The 15,372-nt window shown below is 38.3% G+C and overlaps 1 protein-coding gene across 1 annotated transcript in view; it reads right to left on the reverse strand.

Moving 5' to 3' along the window:
* Positions 1-15,329, reverse strand: part of metap1 (methionyl aminopeptidase 1) — a 37,808-nt gene extending 22,479 nt beyond the window's left edge. The window contains exons 1-8 of the mRNA XM_084743320.1: positions 15,172-15,329; positions 11,874-11,925; positions 11,528-11,637; positions 10,877-10,937; positions 4,915-5,006; positions 4,729-4,812; positions 2,810-2,948; positions 2,095-2,226 (exon numbers count right to left, since the gene is read on the reverse strand). Coding sequence (XP_084599446.1) covers positions 2,095-2,226; positions 2,810-2,948; positions 4,729-4,812; positions 4,915-5,006; positions 10,877-10,937; positions 11,528-11,637; positions 11,874-11,925; positions 15,172-15,288 — 787 coding nt within the window. The 5' untranslated portion in view covers positions 15,289-15,329. The remainder of the gene's footprint in view (positions 1-2,094; positions 2,227-2,809; positions 2,949-4,728; positions 4,813-4,914; positions 5,007-10,876; positions 10,938-11,527; positions 11,638-11,873; positions 11,926-15,171) is intronic.
* Between the last annotated feature and the right edge of the window lie 43 nt (positions 15,330-15,372).

Raw genomic sequence — 15,372 nt, forward strand, 5'->3', positions numbered from 1 at the left:
TGCTTTTACACAGACTGTCAAGTATTGGATGTGATGCTAACGCTCAAAGATGGTTCCACAATTACCTCTCAGGTAGACAGCAGTGTGTAAAAGCAGGTAATGCCCAATCTGCATTTTTATCAATAACAAAAGGTGTTCCCCAAGGTTCAATTTTAGGGCCTATCCTATTTACAATCTACATTAATGACATTGTCCAGGCCCTAACTACTTGCACGGTTCATTTATATGCTGATGATAACATTTTGTACTGTTGGGCAGATTCAATACAGCTGGTCATTGACAAGCTGCAATCTTCATTCAATACTCTTCAGGAGGCACTCATTGGTCTCAAACTCATGTTAAATGCAGAAAAAAACAAAATATATGGTATTTACAAAATCTAGGAAAATTGATTACAGTACATGTGACATCAGCACTTTATCAGGCACAGCAATTGAAAGAGTCCCACACTACAAATACCTGGGCATCTGGATTGATGACAAACTCACTTACAAAGTTCACGTTAATAATCTGGCTAAACAACTGCGGACAAAACTTGGTTTTCTCTACAGAAACAAATCTTGCTTCCCAATGTTTTGTAGGAAAAGAATTGTTGAATCTGTTTTACTCCCTGTTCTTGACTATGGTGAAGTGATTTATAGACACGCTGCTGTTACAACCCTTAAGCCCCTGGATGCAGTTTACCACTCTGCTCTTGGGTTCATCACCGGTGATACCTACAGTACCCATCACTGCATTCTGTATAACAAAGTTGGCTGGCCATCTCTCTCTGTGAGACGAGACCATCATTGGTATTTATTTATTTACAAAGCGCTCCTTAACAAACTACCAACCTATCTTGCATCACTATTACATCTAAGGACAGGAGCTTATCAGACCAGCTCTCAGGACCGGATAACACTTCATGTTCCTTGTGTCAATTCTGAACTAGGAAAAACTGCTTTTAGATTCTGTGCTCCAAACACATGGTATAACCTGCAATGCACTTTAAACTTAGAGTCCCTGATAACTTTGGGAGATTTTAAAATTATGCTTAGAAGTTTTAATGTTCTTACATGCACATGTTTTAACTAGAAATTGTATTAATCAACTGTAAATTTCTTACTGGCTGTTTATTTATCTATTTTTCTTTTTTTCTTTTCTTCTTCTGTTTCTATTGTATTTCTGCTTTGTTGCCCAATTGTAATCTCAGCATCATTGAAAATGAGGGCCACCCCTCAGTGTATTCCCGAGAAATAAATAAAGGTTGAATGAATGAATAAACACATACACACATACATACGTCCATTACTGTGAAAGATGTTGTGATTGTAATATGATTCATGATTACTGGGATATATGTTTGCATCACACTTTTAATTACAAAAAAGTATTAGGAAAAAAATTAAGTGACATACATACATACACACATACATACACACATACATACATACGTCCATTATTGTGAAAGATGTTGTGTTTGTAATATGATTCATGATTACTGGGATATATGTTTGCATCACACTTTTAATTACAAAAAAGTATTAGGAAAAAAATTAAGTGACATACATACATACACACATACACACATACATACATACATACATACATACATACATACACACATACATACACACGTCCATTATTGTGAAAGATGTTGTGATTGAAATATGATTCATGATTACTGGGATATATGTTTGCATTATTAATTTAAGTATTAGGAAAAAAATTAAGTGACATTTGTTGGGATCTGTTCCAAACAAACATGTTTTCTTAGATCTTGAAAACAAGATTTGTTGGCCAGGGTTCTCTGCAGAGCTGCAATACTTCATCATAATGCTGATTTGTCACATTTTTCCTTTTTCAAAAATTGCTGCTTCTGTGATTTAGATATTGTTCTTGTACATTTTGCAAATTCAATATTTCCATTAATTGCACAGCCCTATTCTGTATCACATTTCCTTCTCACCTATGGGGCATATATATGCATATATGCTGATACCTATAATGTATGATTGGACAAGAGTGCAGTGGAGATGAGGTGATTATAATCTTCCTGTACTCTTCATGCACACAACATTAGTATAATGAAGAAAATCCAGCTGGAACTCCTACCTGAGTCGATGGCTTGCATAAGGCATTCATACGTGGTCTGAACCAGTTTCTTTGCTTCTTCATCCACCTCTCCGACGTAAAAGGTTTCATTGAGGTCACCATGGAAACCGTTGTGGTAGACGGTGATGTCCACTGTGTAACAGTAACACACAAGTCAGAGCCATTGTGTTACATGACAAACTAGATTCTATTATGTTAAACACAAAGACCGTTATGAATAATGAAACATAATGGTGTGAACACATTTTTTTTTAAAACATTGACCTATTTGCAAGGCCAAACAATACGTCCATATTTAAGATTGCTTGTGAAATTGGAACTGCCAGTGGGCAAAGTAGGACTTCACCCACTTAAGGAGAAATATAGTGAGCAGAGAATGTGACTAGCAAATCCCCACTGGTAAAGGTTAATGAAACAATTTGTCTTGTCGGACCACGCAGCAAGAGATGAGTTGCTGGCAAGTACTCCATCAGGCGCTCTGAGGGGAGTGGCGGATGGAAGACATCGCCTAAGCAGAGATATTCATAAAGAGGCTAAAATTGGCCAAACTCCTGCTGACAAAATTTCAGGATGCTGGTAGAACCATTTGTCATGGAGGAGGAATCTTTTTTCCTTCCTCACTTCAATCTTGCTAACTACAGGCTGCAATGTGTAGCCAACTACACAACTGTTATCATGGAGTTAGGTGTTATCGTGTAATGCGGCGTGAGCATACCGTTGAGGATGTCTCCTTCTTGTAGTTGTCTTCTATCTGGGATGCCATGGCAGATGACCTCGTTGACAGACGTGCAGCAGGATTTGGGAAAGTTGTAGTAGTTGAGAGGGGAGGGGTAGCAGTTCCTTGCTGTACAAGCCTGAACAGACAAAGCATGTTGGTTAAAGAGATAGCTGGGTCTGCTCCGTAATAGTCGACTAAACTGTTGAGGTGAGAAGAGTCTTAGTTGACCATGTTTTCAGTAGTTTGTTAGTTGCAGGGAAAAAAAACACCTGAAACATTTTGGAGCTGCGCCTCGCTGTTAGGATGAAAGTATAAGGGGATTGTTGCAACATGGACCTTTTCTCTTTTAACACTGAAGTCAATGTATGTATAAACAAACAACAACCTCCGGTGCTGAAAAGTGAAGCCAATGCGGATGTGCCCTATGTAAAAACGACCACAATCACAGCAGAGATAAACATCTTTACATACTGGTATGAAAAACATTTTCTGTCTCTTTAGCTAAATTCCCTCTTCATGACAAGTGTACAGGTGTTGAATTTTCATATAACTCACCCGTTTAAATATATGAATGCTTAAAGTTATGCATAATTACAGACGTGCCCACTCTGAGTGACAGGTGGATACCGTCTCAGATGGCTAGCCGCTAGGTAGACACTTTGTTTGGCTGCCTCAGCTCCACTTACGCTCCAACATCTGCCCATTTTTAGAAAAGCCAGGAGTTAGTCGAGTCAGGCACTGCCAATATGGTGACAGCCAGAGCCACCACACTGACACCTTCGAAACAGCTCTTAAGAAAGCTATGGGTAACAACACAAACATACCGTCCACACTAATCATTTACTGGCAATGGTATGTGTGTCTTTTTTTCTTATTCCATGTAGATCATAACGCTTGAATATATATCATGACTTACTGAAATCTGTTGGAAATAAATTTTATGGTGCTGTTTATCCAAAACAAAACAGCTCCCCTGTTTACACGCATTTGTTCACAGGTCTATCTTGCCCGGACCAATATGGCAGCAACGCTGTCGTATCACAGCAACAAACCAATGCAAATATGGCATCCTCGGATTTAATGTCTATGACCAGTGCACTGCAATAACTGTGCTGCAGCTGCCATTAGCTAGTAAGCCTTATAGCCTGGTCTGTTTCTGGGAACAGTTACTCTACATCACAATCCTCTGTGTGTTGAATGTATTAGATAAGTCAGATATGACAGTGTCTGCCTTCAAGTCATTATATTGTACAAAAGTCAACTGAAGTTGAATTGATGTTCCACAGCAGGGGGCTTCATTTCTGTGTGGCAACTCAGTGTTACATTATTTATTAGCAGCGTCTGTTCCACAGCAATAATTAAACAGATTTAAATAAGACTAAGAGTCTACAGCAACTTCATCTTTGAACTAAAGCATGCAAACACGCTTACAATGCCAACATACTGATGTAAGGCAGGCATGTTTACCATGGTGACCATCTGACTGTAGGTTATCATGTCAGCATACTAGCATTTGGTTATTAACACTACATATATATATATATATATATATATATATATATAGGATAAGAGTAGGGCTGCAACAAATTATTATTTTTATAGATTAATCAATCATTAAGTTAATGAATCATCAAAATTATTACTTTTCACCCTAAGAGGAATTCCTGTGCAAAATATCATGGCAGTGTATCAGATAATGGTTGAGATATTTGGCTCATCTCAAATGTCAACTTCATATATTTCACTGTCATTTACCCATAAGGAAAAACAGGGATGCCCATGTATTTAGAAAGGAGTAAAAATATGCATTTGTGCACGACAGCTATTTTTACAATGGGTTTGTGTTTCTGAAGGCAAGGAAAAGACACAATATTCCAGCCTTTATAACTTGCATGTGTGTGTTTGTGTATATTCACCAGATGGACAGCGTGATCGATTTCTTCTGTTGTTACACCCGGTTTCACCATCATGGCTGCAATGTCCAGGACTTCTCGTGCCAGCTGTGAATAACATACATGTCGATACCAAAATGGATTAAATGGAACACTAACAGCACAAACCATGGCAACCGTGTGACAGGGACATGACGTCAGTTCTGTTACCTTGCACACCACCCTCATGCCTTCTATGTCCTCAGCAGACAGGATCTTGATCTGCGATGTCCCCTTCAGAAACTGCTCAGACTCAGATATCCCTGTGTAACAGAAACAAAGACAGACGACTGACATCATTCACACGTCAGGGCTCAGTGAAGCTGATGAGGACCTTGCAAAGCAGCTGCCGCAAGTCTATCAATTTTAAAAGCAGCAACAACTTGGGCCATCTCAGCTGGATCTACATACTCCTAATTGATTTTACTTAACATAATAAGTGACAGTTGACAATAAGCCATCTGGTAGTGAGCAGGCACATGGCATCGTCACCCGGACTGTTGACTTTTACCTTCTGTGGTGTCTGACGCCTGGCAGCTTCAACATAGCACACAATTAATTCAACGCCAGACCATGAGTACACGTTTCACTGACGAATCGACAGGAACATCGTTCAAAGAACAAAATCTACTTGCTAAGTCTACACTCAGCAGAAGGCGTGTCTGGAATCTAACACAGCTTCCTGAGTGGACGTGATGCAAATGAGCGAACATCAGATTATTTAAGTTTTTCCTAACGCAGATGACTTAACCTGCTCCATGTGTCAGTGAAGAGACTGAGACCTGCTGCTTTTGAATAAACCCTTGCCCTGATCCTATTTTTGTGTAGTTTTGGTGGATTTGCTTCACCTCCTACCTATTTTTCTTATTTTTCCCTCCGGTCAGCAGTCAGACTGAATGAAAAGAGACTATTTTACAAAGCTGAGAAGCAGCTCATACTATGATCCACAGCACCCTTTTCATACAGATATCCTCAAAACAGGACGAGGTCTGCAAGGAAAATGGGGAGCTGTTGGAAGTTGCAAGTAAGTAAACAGTCCCATAACTATACAATAAAGAAGGCAGCCTTAAGAAAGTTACATTTGTAAGATTAAATTACTTCCGACACTAAACTTACGCATGAGCAGAGAGAGAAAATACAAGTGAACTGCTGCCACATCGCTCGTAGTAGACAATTTTTCATGCTCCATCTGCTGAACTTCACTTGCTCACTGTATGTTGGGTTGAGCGAAGTATCAAAATTTTTATGATCTTATTTTGTCAAAGGTTCAACATTAATGTTTTTTCCAATTGCCTGGTTGGGCAAGTGGGTCAGACATCTAGTTGCCCAAAGTCAATTTTCACTTGCTCCTAGACAAATATCATTGTGGTTGTTTTTATTTTTAATCAAGTAACAACAAAGTAACTATTTGAACTACAAACTAGCCTTTCTTTTTAAACACAATACGCTCACTTTTGCAATTACCTGACTGGCCGCAGCAGTCATGTTTCATACGAGCACCAGAAAGTTCCCAGAGAGGGGCTACTGCCAGCTCGTTACTCCAGCAATGTTTTTTGGAAACTTGGTGAGCCTTTGAAAAACTACCGTTTTATCTGCCTTGCTCTCAAACTTGGAGCAACGTGTGCAATTCATATTTGGAGTTTCACCCACATCCTCTAACGCCTCCTGACTAAGCTCTGTGTTTCAGCTCAAAAAAATGTTGCCATATTCTCACGAGTGTCTAATCAGTAGTGTGCATTTGCAACTCTCAACAAGGATGAGACGGAAGTGAGATGGCTTACTCTTAATCTATTTCAATCATCAGCTGGAGAAAAAACTGTGTTCAATTCCTTTTTACTGCTTGCCCCGATTGGGCAAGTGAGTTGCTAGATTTATTAGCCCCGCATGGCATTTTACTTGCCCCAGGCAACTGGATAATCCATATTGTTGAACCCTGAAGTCTGTGTTTGGTTTTGTTAATACTGCTGAGCTAGAGTTGTGATGTTAAATCTGTACTGTTTAATTTGAAAATAAAAAGTAACATGAAAAAGGGATTTCAATGATTCCACAAACTTGTTATCATTTGTGTTAACCAATGTTTTTGTTATTATACTTTGTGTAGATATATATGGCAAAAGTTTCCTTACATTCCATATTTCTATCAGACATAAAAGCGACTTGCAGTACTATGGATAACTAGTTGCTGAGAATAATCTACAGCATCAGCACCTGAGCAGAGGCAGAGTCTAACGACACTCACACTGTCGACTCAGAGGAACAGAGCAGGACTGTTCCGTGGAGAAGAACAGAAGCACAGGTGTCACATGCAGCCGGCGTGGCAATAAATTAACCTACCTGCAACTCAACTAGAGATTAAACAAGATGGTAACGTTATTCTTGGACTGAAAAACACATCAAGACAGTATTTTACTACATGCTGGTCAAAGCACTGGAGTCATCACAAATTCACTGATTTATAATTTATTAACTCAACAAGATGATTGCTGGATGAGCATGAGCAGTTGCCTAGCAACACGGACTTTAGACAGGTTTGTGTACAAGTCAAATACAGCCCTCCTTCTGACCTGAAGAGCCCACAGTGTGAGTGCTACAATCAATTGGACTTACTTACGCTTGGACAGGGCTGCTCAGAGAAGAAGCAAAGCATGAGAAAAATCACAGTGTGCACATTAGCATGTCTTCATTATGGTATGGACCGCTTCCTTATGCATTTATTAGTGGTAATAATTACCTTTTTATATTCTGACAGACAATTCCAGTTTTGACTTCAGCTCAATGACAGTACCACATTAAAAAACATTAGCCTGTAACAACTGTGCCTCAGTCCCTGAGAAGCCATCACAGGAGAATGAAAGGAGACTGTAACCATGACTACCTGAGTATGGATCTATGCAGTCAGATGACAGGGATGTAGAGGTTGCCATGGTTGCACAATGAAGGGCTTGCCCAGAGACATGAACGTAAATAAGTCGGGTTACACAGGTAAAGGCTGTTTAACAGCACAAGATACACTCACGTTTATGGTTCAAAATATCACCTCTGAAAGACACGTGATTATGAAGAAGGCACCTACATAATACTGAATGACTGTCAAGTTTAAAATACCAAAAAAGATGAACATATAACTCAGAGATCTATTTAAAGCTACCACGGGAAACTTTAGGATTGTGTTGATTTTGGAGGCCCCTGTGGACAAAAGTGAAGCTACCACTAATATAATGTAATTATCTAAGTAAAATCTCCTCTTGCTTCCTTTTGTAAATGTAAACACGGGCTTGTTTCATCTGATTTCAAGGAGAATCTGACCTGACGACAGGCTTCAAGAACAACCATGCAGACAGAAAGAATCAGTCTACTCCCTGACGTTATTATTTGCTTTTGTGGATTATATAAAGACATCAGTATTAAATTGAGACTGTTTTATAACCAGTTAAAAACTCCTGATAGTACGATTTAAAAGCAGCCGCATCAAGCAACATTTTTCAAGCAACACTGAATCAAATGAACTCCAGTGAAATTACACTGAACACTACAAATCCTACAGAGAATACACATCTCATTAGCTTTCTGCCACTTGTTCAAACCACATAATAAAGGTTCAAATGCATGAACTCATTGCAGACAGCTGTTTGGCAGTGACAACACCACATTATCTCATGTTTGTGGGTGTTATTTTTTTAAATACATTTCTTTTTTAGAGGACGAGAAAACTGTACAATGGCTGAAAGAAGAATCAATTAGAAATAAAGCAGTGTTTAAGAACAGTAGTTTTTACTTTCACAAGTTACAAAACTTGTACAATTGCTAGTCTTGTTCTTCATCAAGTTCTCTGTCTTCAGCATTGCCTACAGGGGCGCAGACTATCCTGTTTGTGTAGAATTCTTTAGCCACCAGCACAAGACATAACAGCTCATCTGTGTATTCATGCAAAAAGTTATATAAAACACATGCATGGATGACCGCTTTGTCTACACTATTGTAACACACTGAGACTGGCCTTCAGCAGCTTGAAACTCAGATTGTGCACTCACGTGTTATGAAATCTATGCCATCAATGGCTGACTTTTACATTCAAGTGATCTAAAATACCAACGGATCTCAGAGGTGTTGTTGGGCACTCTTCAGAGGGTTGACTGGTTCTCACCCAGGATTGCAAAAAACCCTCATATTCTACAGATATAGTGATGTTCCTAGGCCTGTCACGATAACTACTTTTTGTTGGACGGTAAACACTTCTGTCATGTTTAACTTGTTCTGGGATGACAAAATATGTATGTTAAATATGTTTTTACATTCCTATTCTTGCTCTGTACCATCTTATTTTATCTGTTTGAATTGTTGTGTGACACTTGATCCTGTCTGTTTTATTTTGTTACCTTTGTGAAGCACTTTGTAATGTGAATTTTGAAAAGCGCTCTATAAATAAAGATTATTATTATTATTATTAAATGTTTGTCATTTCAAAACAATTTTATGCCACTGATATAATGATGACATGACTGCATATTAGAATACAATATTCAGACAGTGGAAATGTGAAAAAACAAATTAAAACAAACTGCGGCACAGAGAGCACGACAAGAAATTACAGCAAAATGCATTTCGTTTTTTTTTTCTCTGTTCACTCTGCTTAGGCACTGTGAATAAACACTTAGATGCTGTGCCAAGTTTTTGATGGCATTAAGTTGGTGACATTAAAACATAGGTAAACACATATGGACATGACCTCAATCATTTTTTCTGACTTTGAAAAGCTGATAACTTAATTATGGTGACAGGTCTAGATTACACTATTTAAATATAGTGAATAAACACGTATTTATATGGAGGTAAAGCTAGGGGTGATTCACAAATGCCAAAATCTGATTTTTGCAATAAAGTTAGTTAATAATGTTATGTTGACAGAAATTGAACGATGAAACTAAACAGTGAGGGAACAGTCTGTAGCGTGTGTTTGGGCACATTTTGGATTAACTGACAGAAAAATTAGCTTTCCAAGACAATGGTCATGTGTTTTGAGAATACTTCACACCTAATCACCTGCAGACTAACATTAATGGAGCCGATCACTGAAGTCCAATACTAACAAAACGAGGTCAACTGACCAACACAAACTGTAGCACTTTATAAACTTCAACCAACTCTAGTGGGGCAAAGAAAATAACACTGTCTGTTAGTCTGTTTCATTTCAAAAACCCCGTGCTGGTACAACACTTTGGTTGTACAACAACAGCTTTCCCCCAGTAGTAAAGTAGCAGAAAAGCTGTTCTCCACTACTGGGGACATAATGTTAACAACACAGCAGTATATTACACTTTCATTTCATCATTTCTAAACAGGAAGCAGACTGCAACATGCTTCAAAGATAATGCAGTTAACTTCAATAAACAACTTAATAACTAAATAACATGAATAAAAGCTGCATACTCTCACACAGTTTTCTCAGCTTTTTTCCTTTAGTCAAACAATCACCCTCTTCAAGACCAGTTAGCTTCACTGACAGTAGTGTTTCATTTGCAGCTCAGTGGGCAAAGGACAGGAGTTAATGGTTTGACATACTGGAGTGAGAGCCAAAACATAGTGCCTCACTTTCTTTTTATTGACACACTTGTATTCAAGTGTTGTTTTATGCTGTGTACTTGCTGCTGTGTGATTGTTTTCTGACTGCCTGCCCAAGGACAACAGATGTTAATTAGTTGTTAGCTAACTCTTGCGCGATTACTTTTAGTTGTGCGGCGTCCCTGTAAAAAATAAATAACTAAAACATCATGAAGCATTTTGAATCAAGAACTGATTCTGAGTTGGCCGGAGAAGGCAACTGTGGGGTAACCAAAATCATTAATAATCCGTTGACCGTGACAAATTTCATGTCGAGCAGTTGTTGAGGTATCCTGCTATGAGGCAAAGTGTTTGATAGACAGAGAAACAGATGGATGGACAGACTGATCAACTTCATCATTCTTAGGTCCTGCAGCCGAAAGGCACCATAACCACTGCGGGGTGAATGTCACGGGGCAAATGTGCCGGTGGAATAACTAATTCTCATACTTAGATCCTTTATTTTTGCGTGTGTTTTGCAATTTTATGTAATAAAACATTTTCTGACACTTATGTAAGAAAAAGGCATGGTTACCTCTGGGATGATCCGAATAGTCAGGTCTTTGGATGTCACCGGGGACAGACCTCATGGGAGTCTACACCAGGGACCAATGAGAGGACAGAAATGTTACATCATGGAATTAAGTGCTGGTTTCCATTCTTTTTGAGAGACATTTCCATGTTGTAAAACTGTTTTAACACATTCAAAACAAATATACAGCATCAAGTATCATTATATGAGCCTTTGCTGGATTTTTTAATGGTTTAAAATATCTGATGTTGTATGCAGTAGCACGGTTTATCACCTCTGCTTAAAGGAGTTAATGTAGTGTCCAAAGCCTGAAACCTATTTGAGTGAATGCACATCCTTTCAGCTAATAAGGTGCAGAGCTGTGTGACAAATGGTCAGTTGACATTTAAAAAAAAAAGTGACAAAACATTAACAAAGGTCATATGTATATATAGAAACTCTCTCTCCCCAGCTGCTGCTATGGCTACAGTTGCTAGCTGTAAATGATGAGAAAAATGGTGAGAAAAATGTGCAAATCATTTTAGCACCTTTGAATACAACCAATTACGCGTGTCTGAGCTTAGGTCTCCTTTATCCATTTTCATTTCATGACTCATACATGCCAAAATGATGTCAAAATCAAAGTTGTTTTTTTTTTTAACAGCATGAACTTACCAGGGGGTAGTGAGGGCGTAGTTTTCCTGTGTAGCGGTAGCCTGGCCATGGGTCTGTGTTGACTTCCTTCTCCACACAGTTCTTCGATTCATTCAGATTCTTGTCCTCCTCTGACAAAACACAGCACAAGGTCTCTGAAGCATCTGGCACCGTGGTGTTAATTCACAGTCAAAGGACTATGTTTTTGTTCTTGACTCTTGTAACAAGCTCTAATTAAACACCATATACAGGTTCAGCTGCTAGTTTCTAAAAGTTCAACTTGTGTATCAGTATTATTCACCAAAATAGCGAGTAACACATTCAAAGTGAAGAAAGTACAGAACCAACTTTGATTGGTAATACATACTTGCTTTTTTGTGCAGCAACTTGTGAGACACCCAGCTCCCTTTGAAACATTCCTGAAAATAAAAACAAAAGATCAAAATGAGGACATACGATGACAGATCCAAGTATCTTAATGACAGTGCTCGAGCTGTAATAATTAATTGATTAGTCAAGAATTAGTTGCCATTTATTTTGATATTCTATTAATCATTCCAGTGATTTCTCAAGCAAATATTTGTTAGTTCCAGCTTCTTAAATATAAGGATTTGCTGCTTTTCTTTGTCATCCATGTCTAGGAAATTAAGGGTCTTTGGGTTTTGAACTGTTGGCTGAACAAAACAAGTGATTTAAAAATGTCATTTTGGCTTCTGGAAAATTGTGACGAACATTTCCCACAACTGTCTGACAGTTAATAGGCTACATGATTAATTATTTGTCAAAGTACTTAAGTAAGTTGCAGATTAATCAATGATAAAAACAATGTGTTGGTTGTGCACCAAAGTACATTTAGCTAGTCAGACAAAATTCACATACATGGTCACTGACCCATTCAAACCTAACAAAAATAATAATAATGCTGTGTGGTGCCCATTCTGGCAGATCTGGCTCCAGAGTGCCTTACAGACCCAAATATACAGTATCTTGTATGCATCTTTGGAACAATCACACCATAATTTGTTAATTTCCGTGGTCTTTGTGTCTTTACTGGACAGTTAACAGCTGAGAGAGACAGGAAGTATAGAGAGCTGGGTCAGGTTGCACGGCCAAAAGTGCGATCACAGCAAAGATCTCTAGGGTCAAATGCCATGGCACCACAAGTTCATTTAAACTGCCACCCCACCAAACTATTTATAAAGCTGCATTAGATCTACTTAAAACTAGAATTGTCACGATACCACCGATACAATACAAAACTTCAATACAACACTGGTATTAAAACAAACAAAAAAAACAATACTAAATACCTATTTTCATACCACAGCAAAAAGAAAAAGGCACACAAAAATGATAATTTTCTTTAATTAACAAGCTACACAAAGAGCTGGTACAGAAAGTTACTGAACACTGTCTGGTTTTGCTGCAAGCCAAATTCCCAACAGGACAATAAAAACTGAAATGAGCTGAGGTCTTGAATGAGCACTTATATTTTTATAGCTTCAGTACTTTTGATACTACACTAAGTAACCTGATATTGGCAATGTTTAAAACTCATGGTGTTGAAAAAGTATTGAAGTACTGATGTTTAGAGCCAGAGAAGTATATCAGTCAGCCGATATTATCAGTCAATACGGATTCATCACAGCTATATCAGTCTATATCAATAATGCCAGCATATACATTGTCAAATATGAATACTTTTTTGACAAAACATAATTTTTAATTTGAAGTATTTTTTAATTTAAAACATCAGTTAAAATTTATTGTTTCACTGTACTGAATAAAGTTTGTTGTCAAACTGTAAAATACCCTGCCTCCATGACTAATCTTTGTCACAACTGTTTGATACACACATCTGAGGGTTCAGACCTGACTTTATTTTTGGGGCTGATCACAATATCAGGGAGTAAATAAATTCTGATAGATATACTGGCAGATGTGTCTGTCTGCCTGTATACAGAATATCATACACAGAATGTAGAATCATACACAGAAACACTCATTTTTTTCAGTGTTCCCTAAAAGTCGCAGTTGCAGTGGAGGCAGGATAATTAACAGTTTGGCAATAAACATTAATGTCCAAAAATCCAAGGCACTGAAAAAATAAACTTTCCCTGGTATTTCTAATAATTATGAATGAGTATACCATAGTATAATTTAAATAAAAACACACAAATAGAGAAAAACATGTCTGTATTTTAACCCATATTAACGTAAAATTCTATCCACACAGCTAAGAAAAACAACTTGTATCATGTTCTGTTAAAAAAATAGACAGCATGTATGCCGATACAATATAGTAGAGCTGCAACCATTTTGATAATCGTTATTAGTTAGTTATTAGATTGTTTTCCATGTTTCCAGCTTCTTAAACGTGAATATTTTCTGGTTTCTTTTCTCCTCAATGACAGTAAACTGAGTATCTTTGGGTTGTGGGCAAAACAAGATAAGACAAGGTGAGGATGTCACCTTAGGTTTTGGGAGATACTGATCAACAATTTTCACCATTTTATGACATTTTATAGGCAAACAACTATTGATCGATTAAATCGAGAAAATAATCAACTTATTAACCTACTATGAAAGTAATTGTTAGTTGCAGTCCTACAATAAAGGCAAATATAGCTGCAACAGGTTAATAAGGAGGTGATAAAATCAGCTGATCAATGTATTGCTCAGGCTTTAACTGCAATATCAGCTAATATATCAGTATCAGCTTTTATTTACCCCTTTTTATTGTTATCCGCATTGGCCCCAAAAATCCAGCTGGACAGGCCCTACTTTTAACAACCTTAGTCACCTCTTCTGCCAAGAAAGCGATGCTTTATAGGCAGAGATAGTTTTCAATGTAGTGTCTGCTGCAAGACAAATAAACCACAAAGCAGCATCCGTACTCTTTATCGAATAAACTCTCATACGTGACTTGCGATAAGTCCAAGCCCTCTAGCTATGCATTGAAGTGAAAGACAACACTGACAATGGGTCTGTCAATAAAGTTGCGGTACTGTTCGAAAAAGTCATGCTCAACTGTAAATAAAGTAGAGAAGAGCTTCAATTACATCCTTAGGGGCATAAACAACATTTAGTCACGTGTGAAATCTTGTCAACGAGAAATTTATCTTCAAACTGACTCATCTATGACTGAGATTTGGTCTCATAAGAGAGAAAGTACCAGGATCAAACATCGTGGCACCAAGTGATCCGTCACGCAACATTAACTCTGCAGCACTCTACAGCTCTTTTTCTCTTTACTTAGAGCTGACTGCATTAGTAGAATACCTGGTTCATACATAATATACTCGGTTTCATACAGACTTTTACGCTGTTAGTAAAGAAACTTTTTTTTTACCACAAACGTCCTATCACTCACTTTAGCTGACCAGGCAAGAGTTAGCTAGCTGAGCGGTTTCCCTCGGCCTACTGTTACAGAGAAAGCATTGGTTTCAAACACTTAGTGCATTATTCATCTCCAGCCATCTGTATAACATTACACAGTAAGAAGATATTCATTAACTTTAAGCAAATTCATTATTAGCGGTTTACCAGGCACCTACACATGTCTACCTAGCTAGACAGTTAGCAGCCTCGTGATGAGACACCGGGCCCTGGTGTGGGGCTACAGCCGCCAGATTAAGCCAGACACGCCGAAAGAGAAACAATACCTGTGAACAGAAATAGGAGCCTTGAATACCAAGCTTGATACATGTGGGACACTGAAGTTTGGCGTCCTTGCTGCAGCCCTCTGTCTCACACTCCCTTCTAGCCTCGGTGCTCGCCATGCCTTCGTCTGCAGGAGGGGTGGAGTCGCAGAGAAGCAGCCAGCCAGCGGCGGCCACACTGCGCATGTGCCAGCGGCGCCGTCA

Source organism: Lutjanus erythropterus, chromosome 18, assembly GCF_056507025.1.
Source record: "Lutjanus erythropterus isolate fLutEry1 chromosome 18, fLutEry1.hap2, whole genome shotgun sequence".
Taxonomy (NCBI): Eukaryota; Metazoa; Chordata; class Actinopteri; order Lutjaniformes; family Lutjanidae; genus Lutjanus; species Lutjanus erythropterus.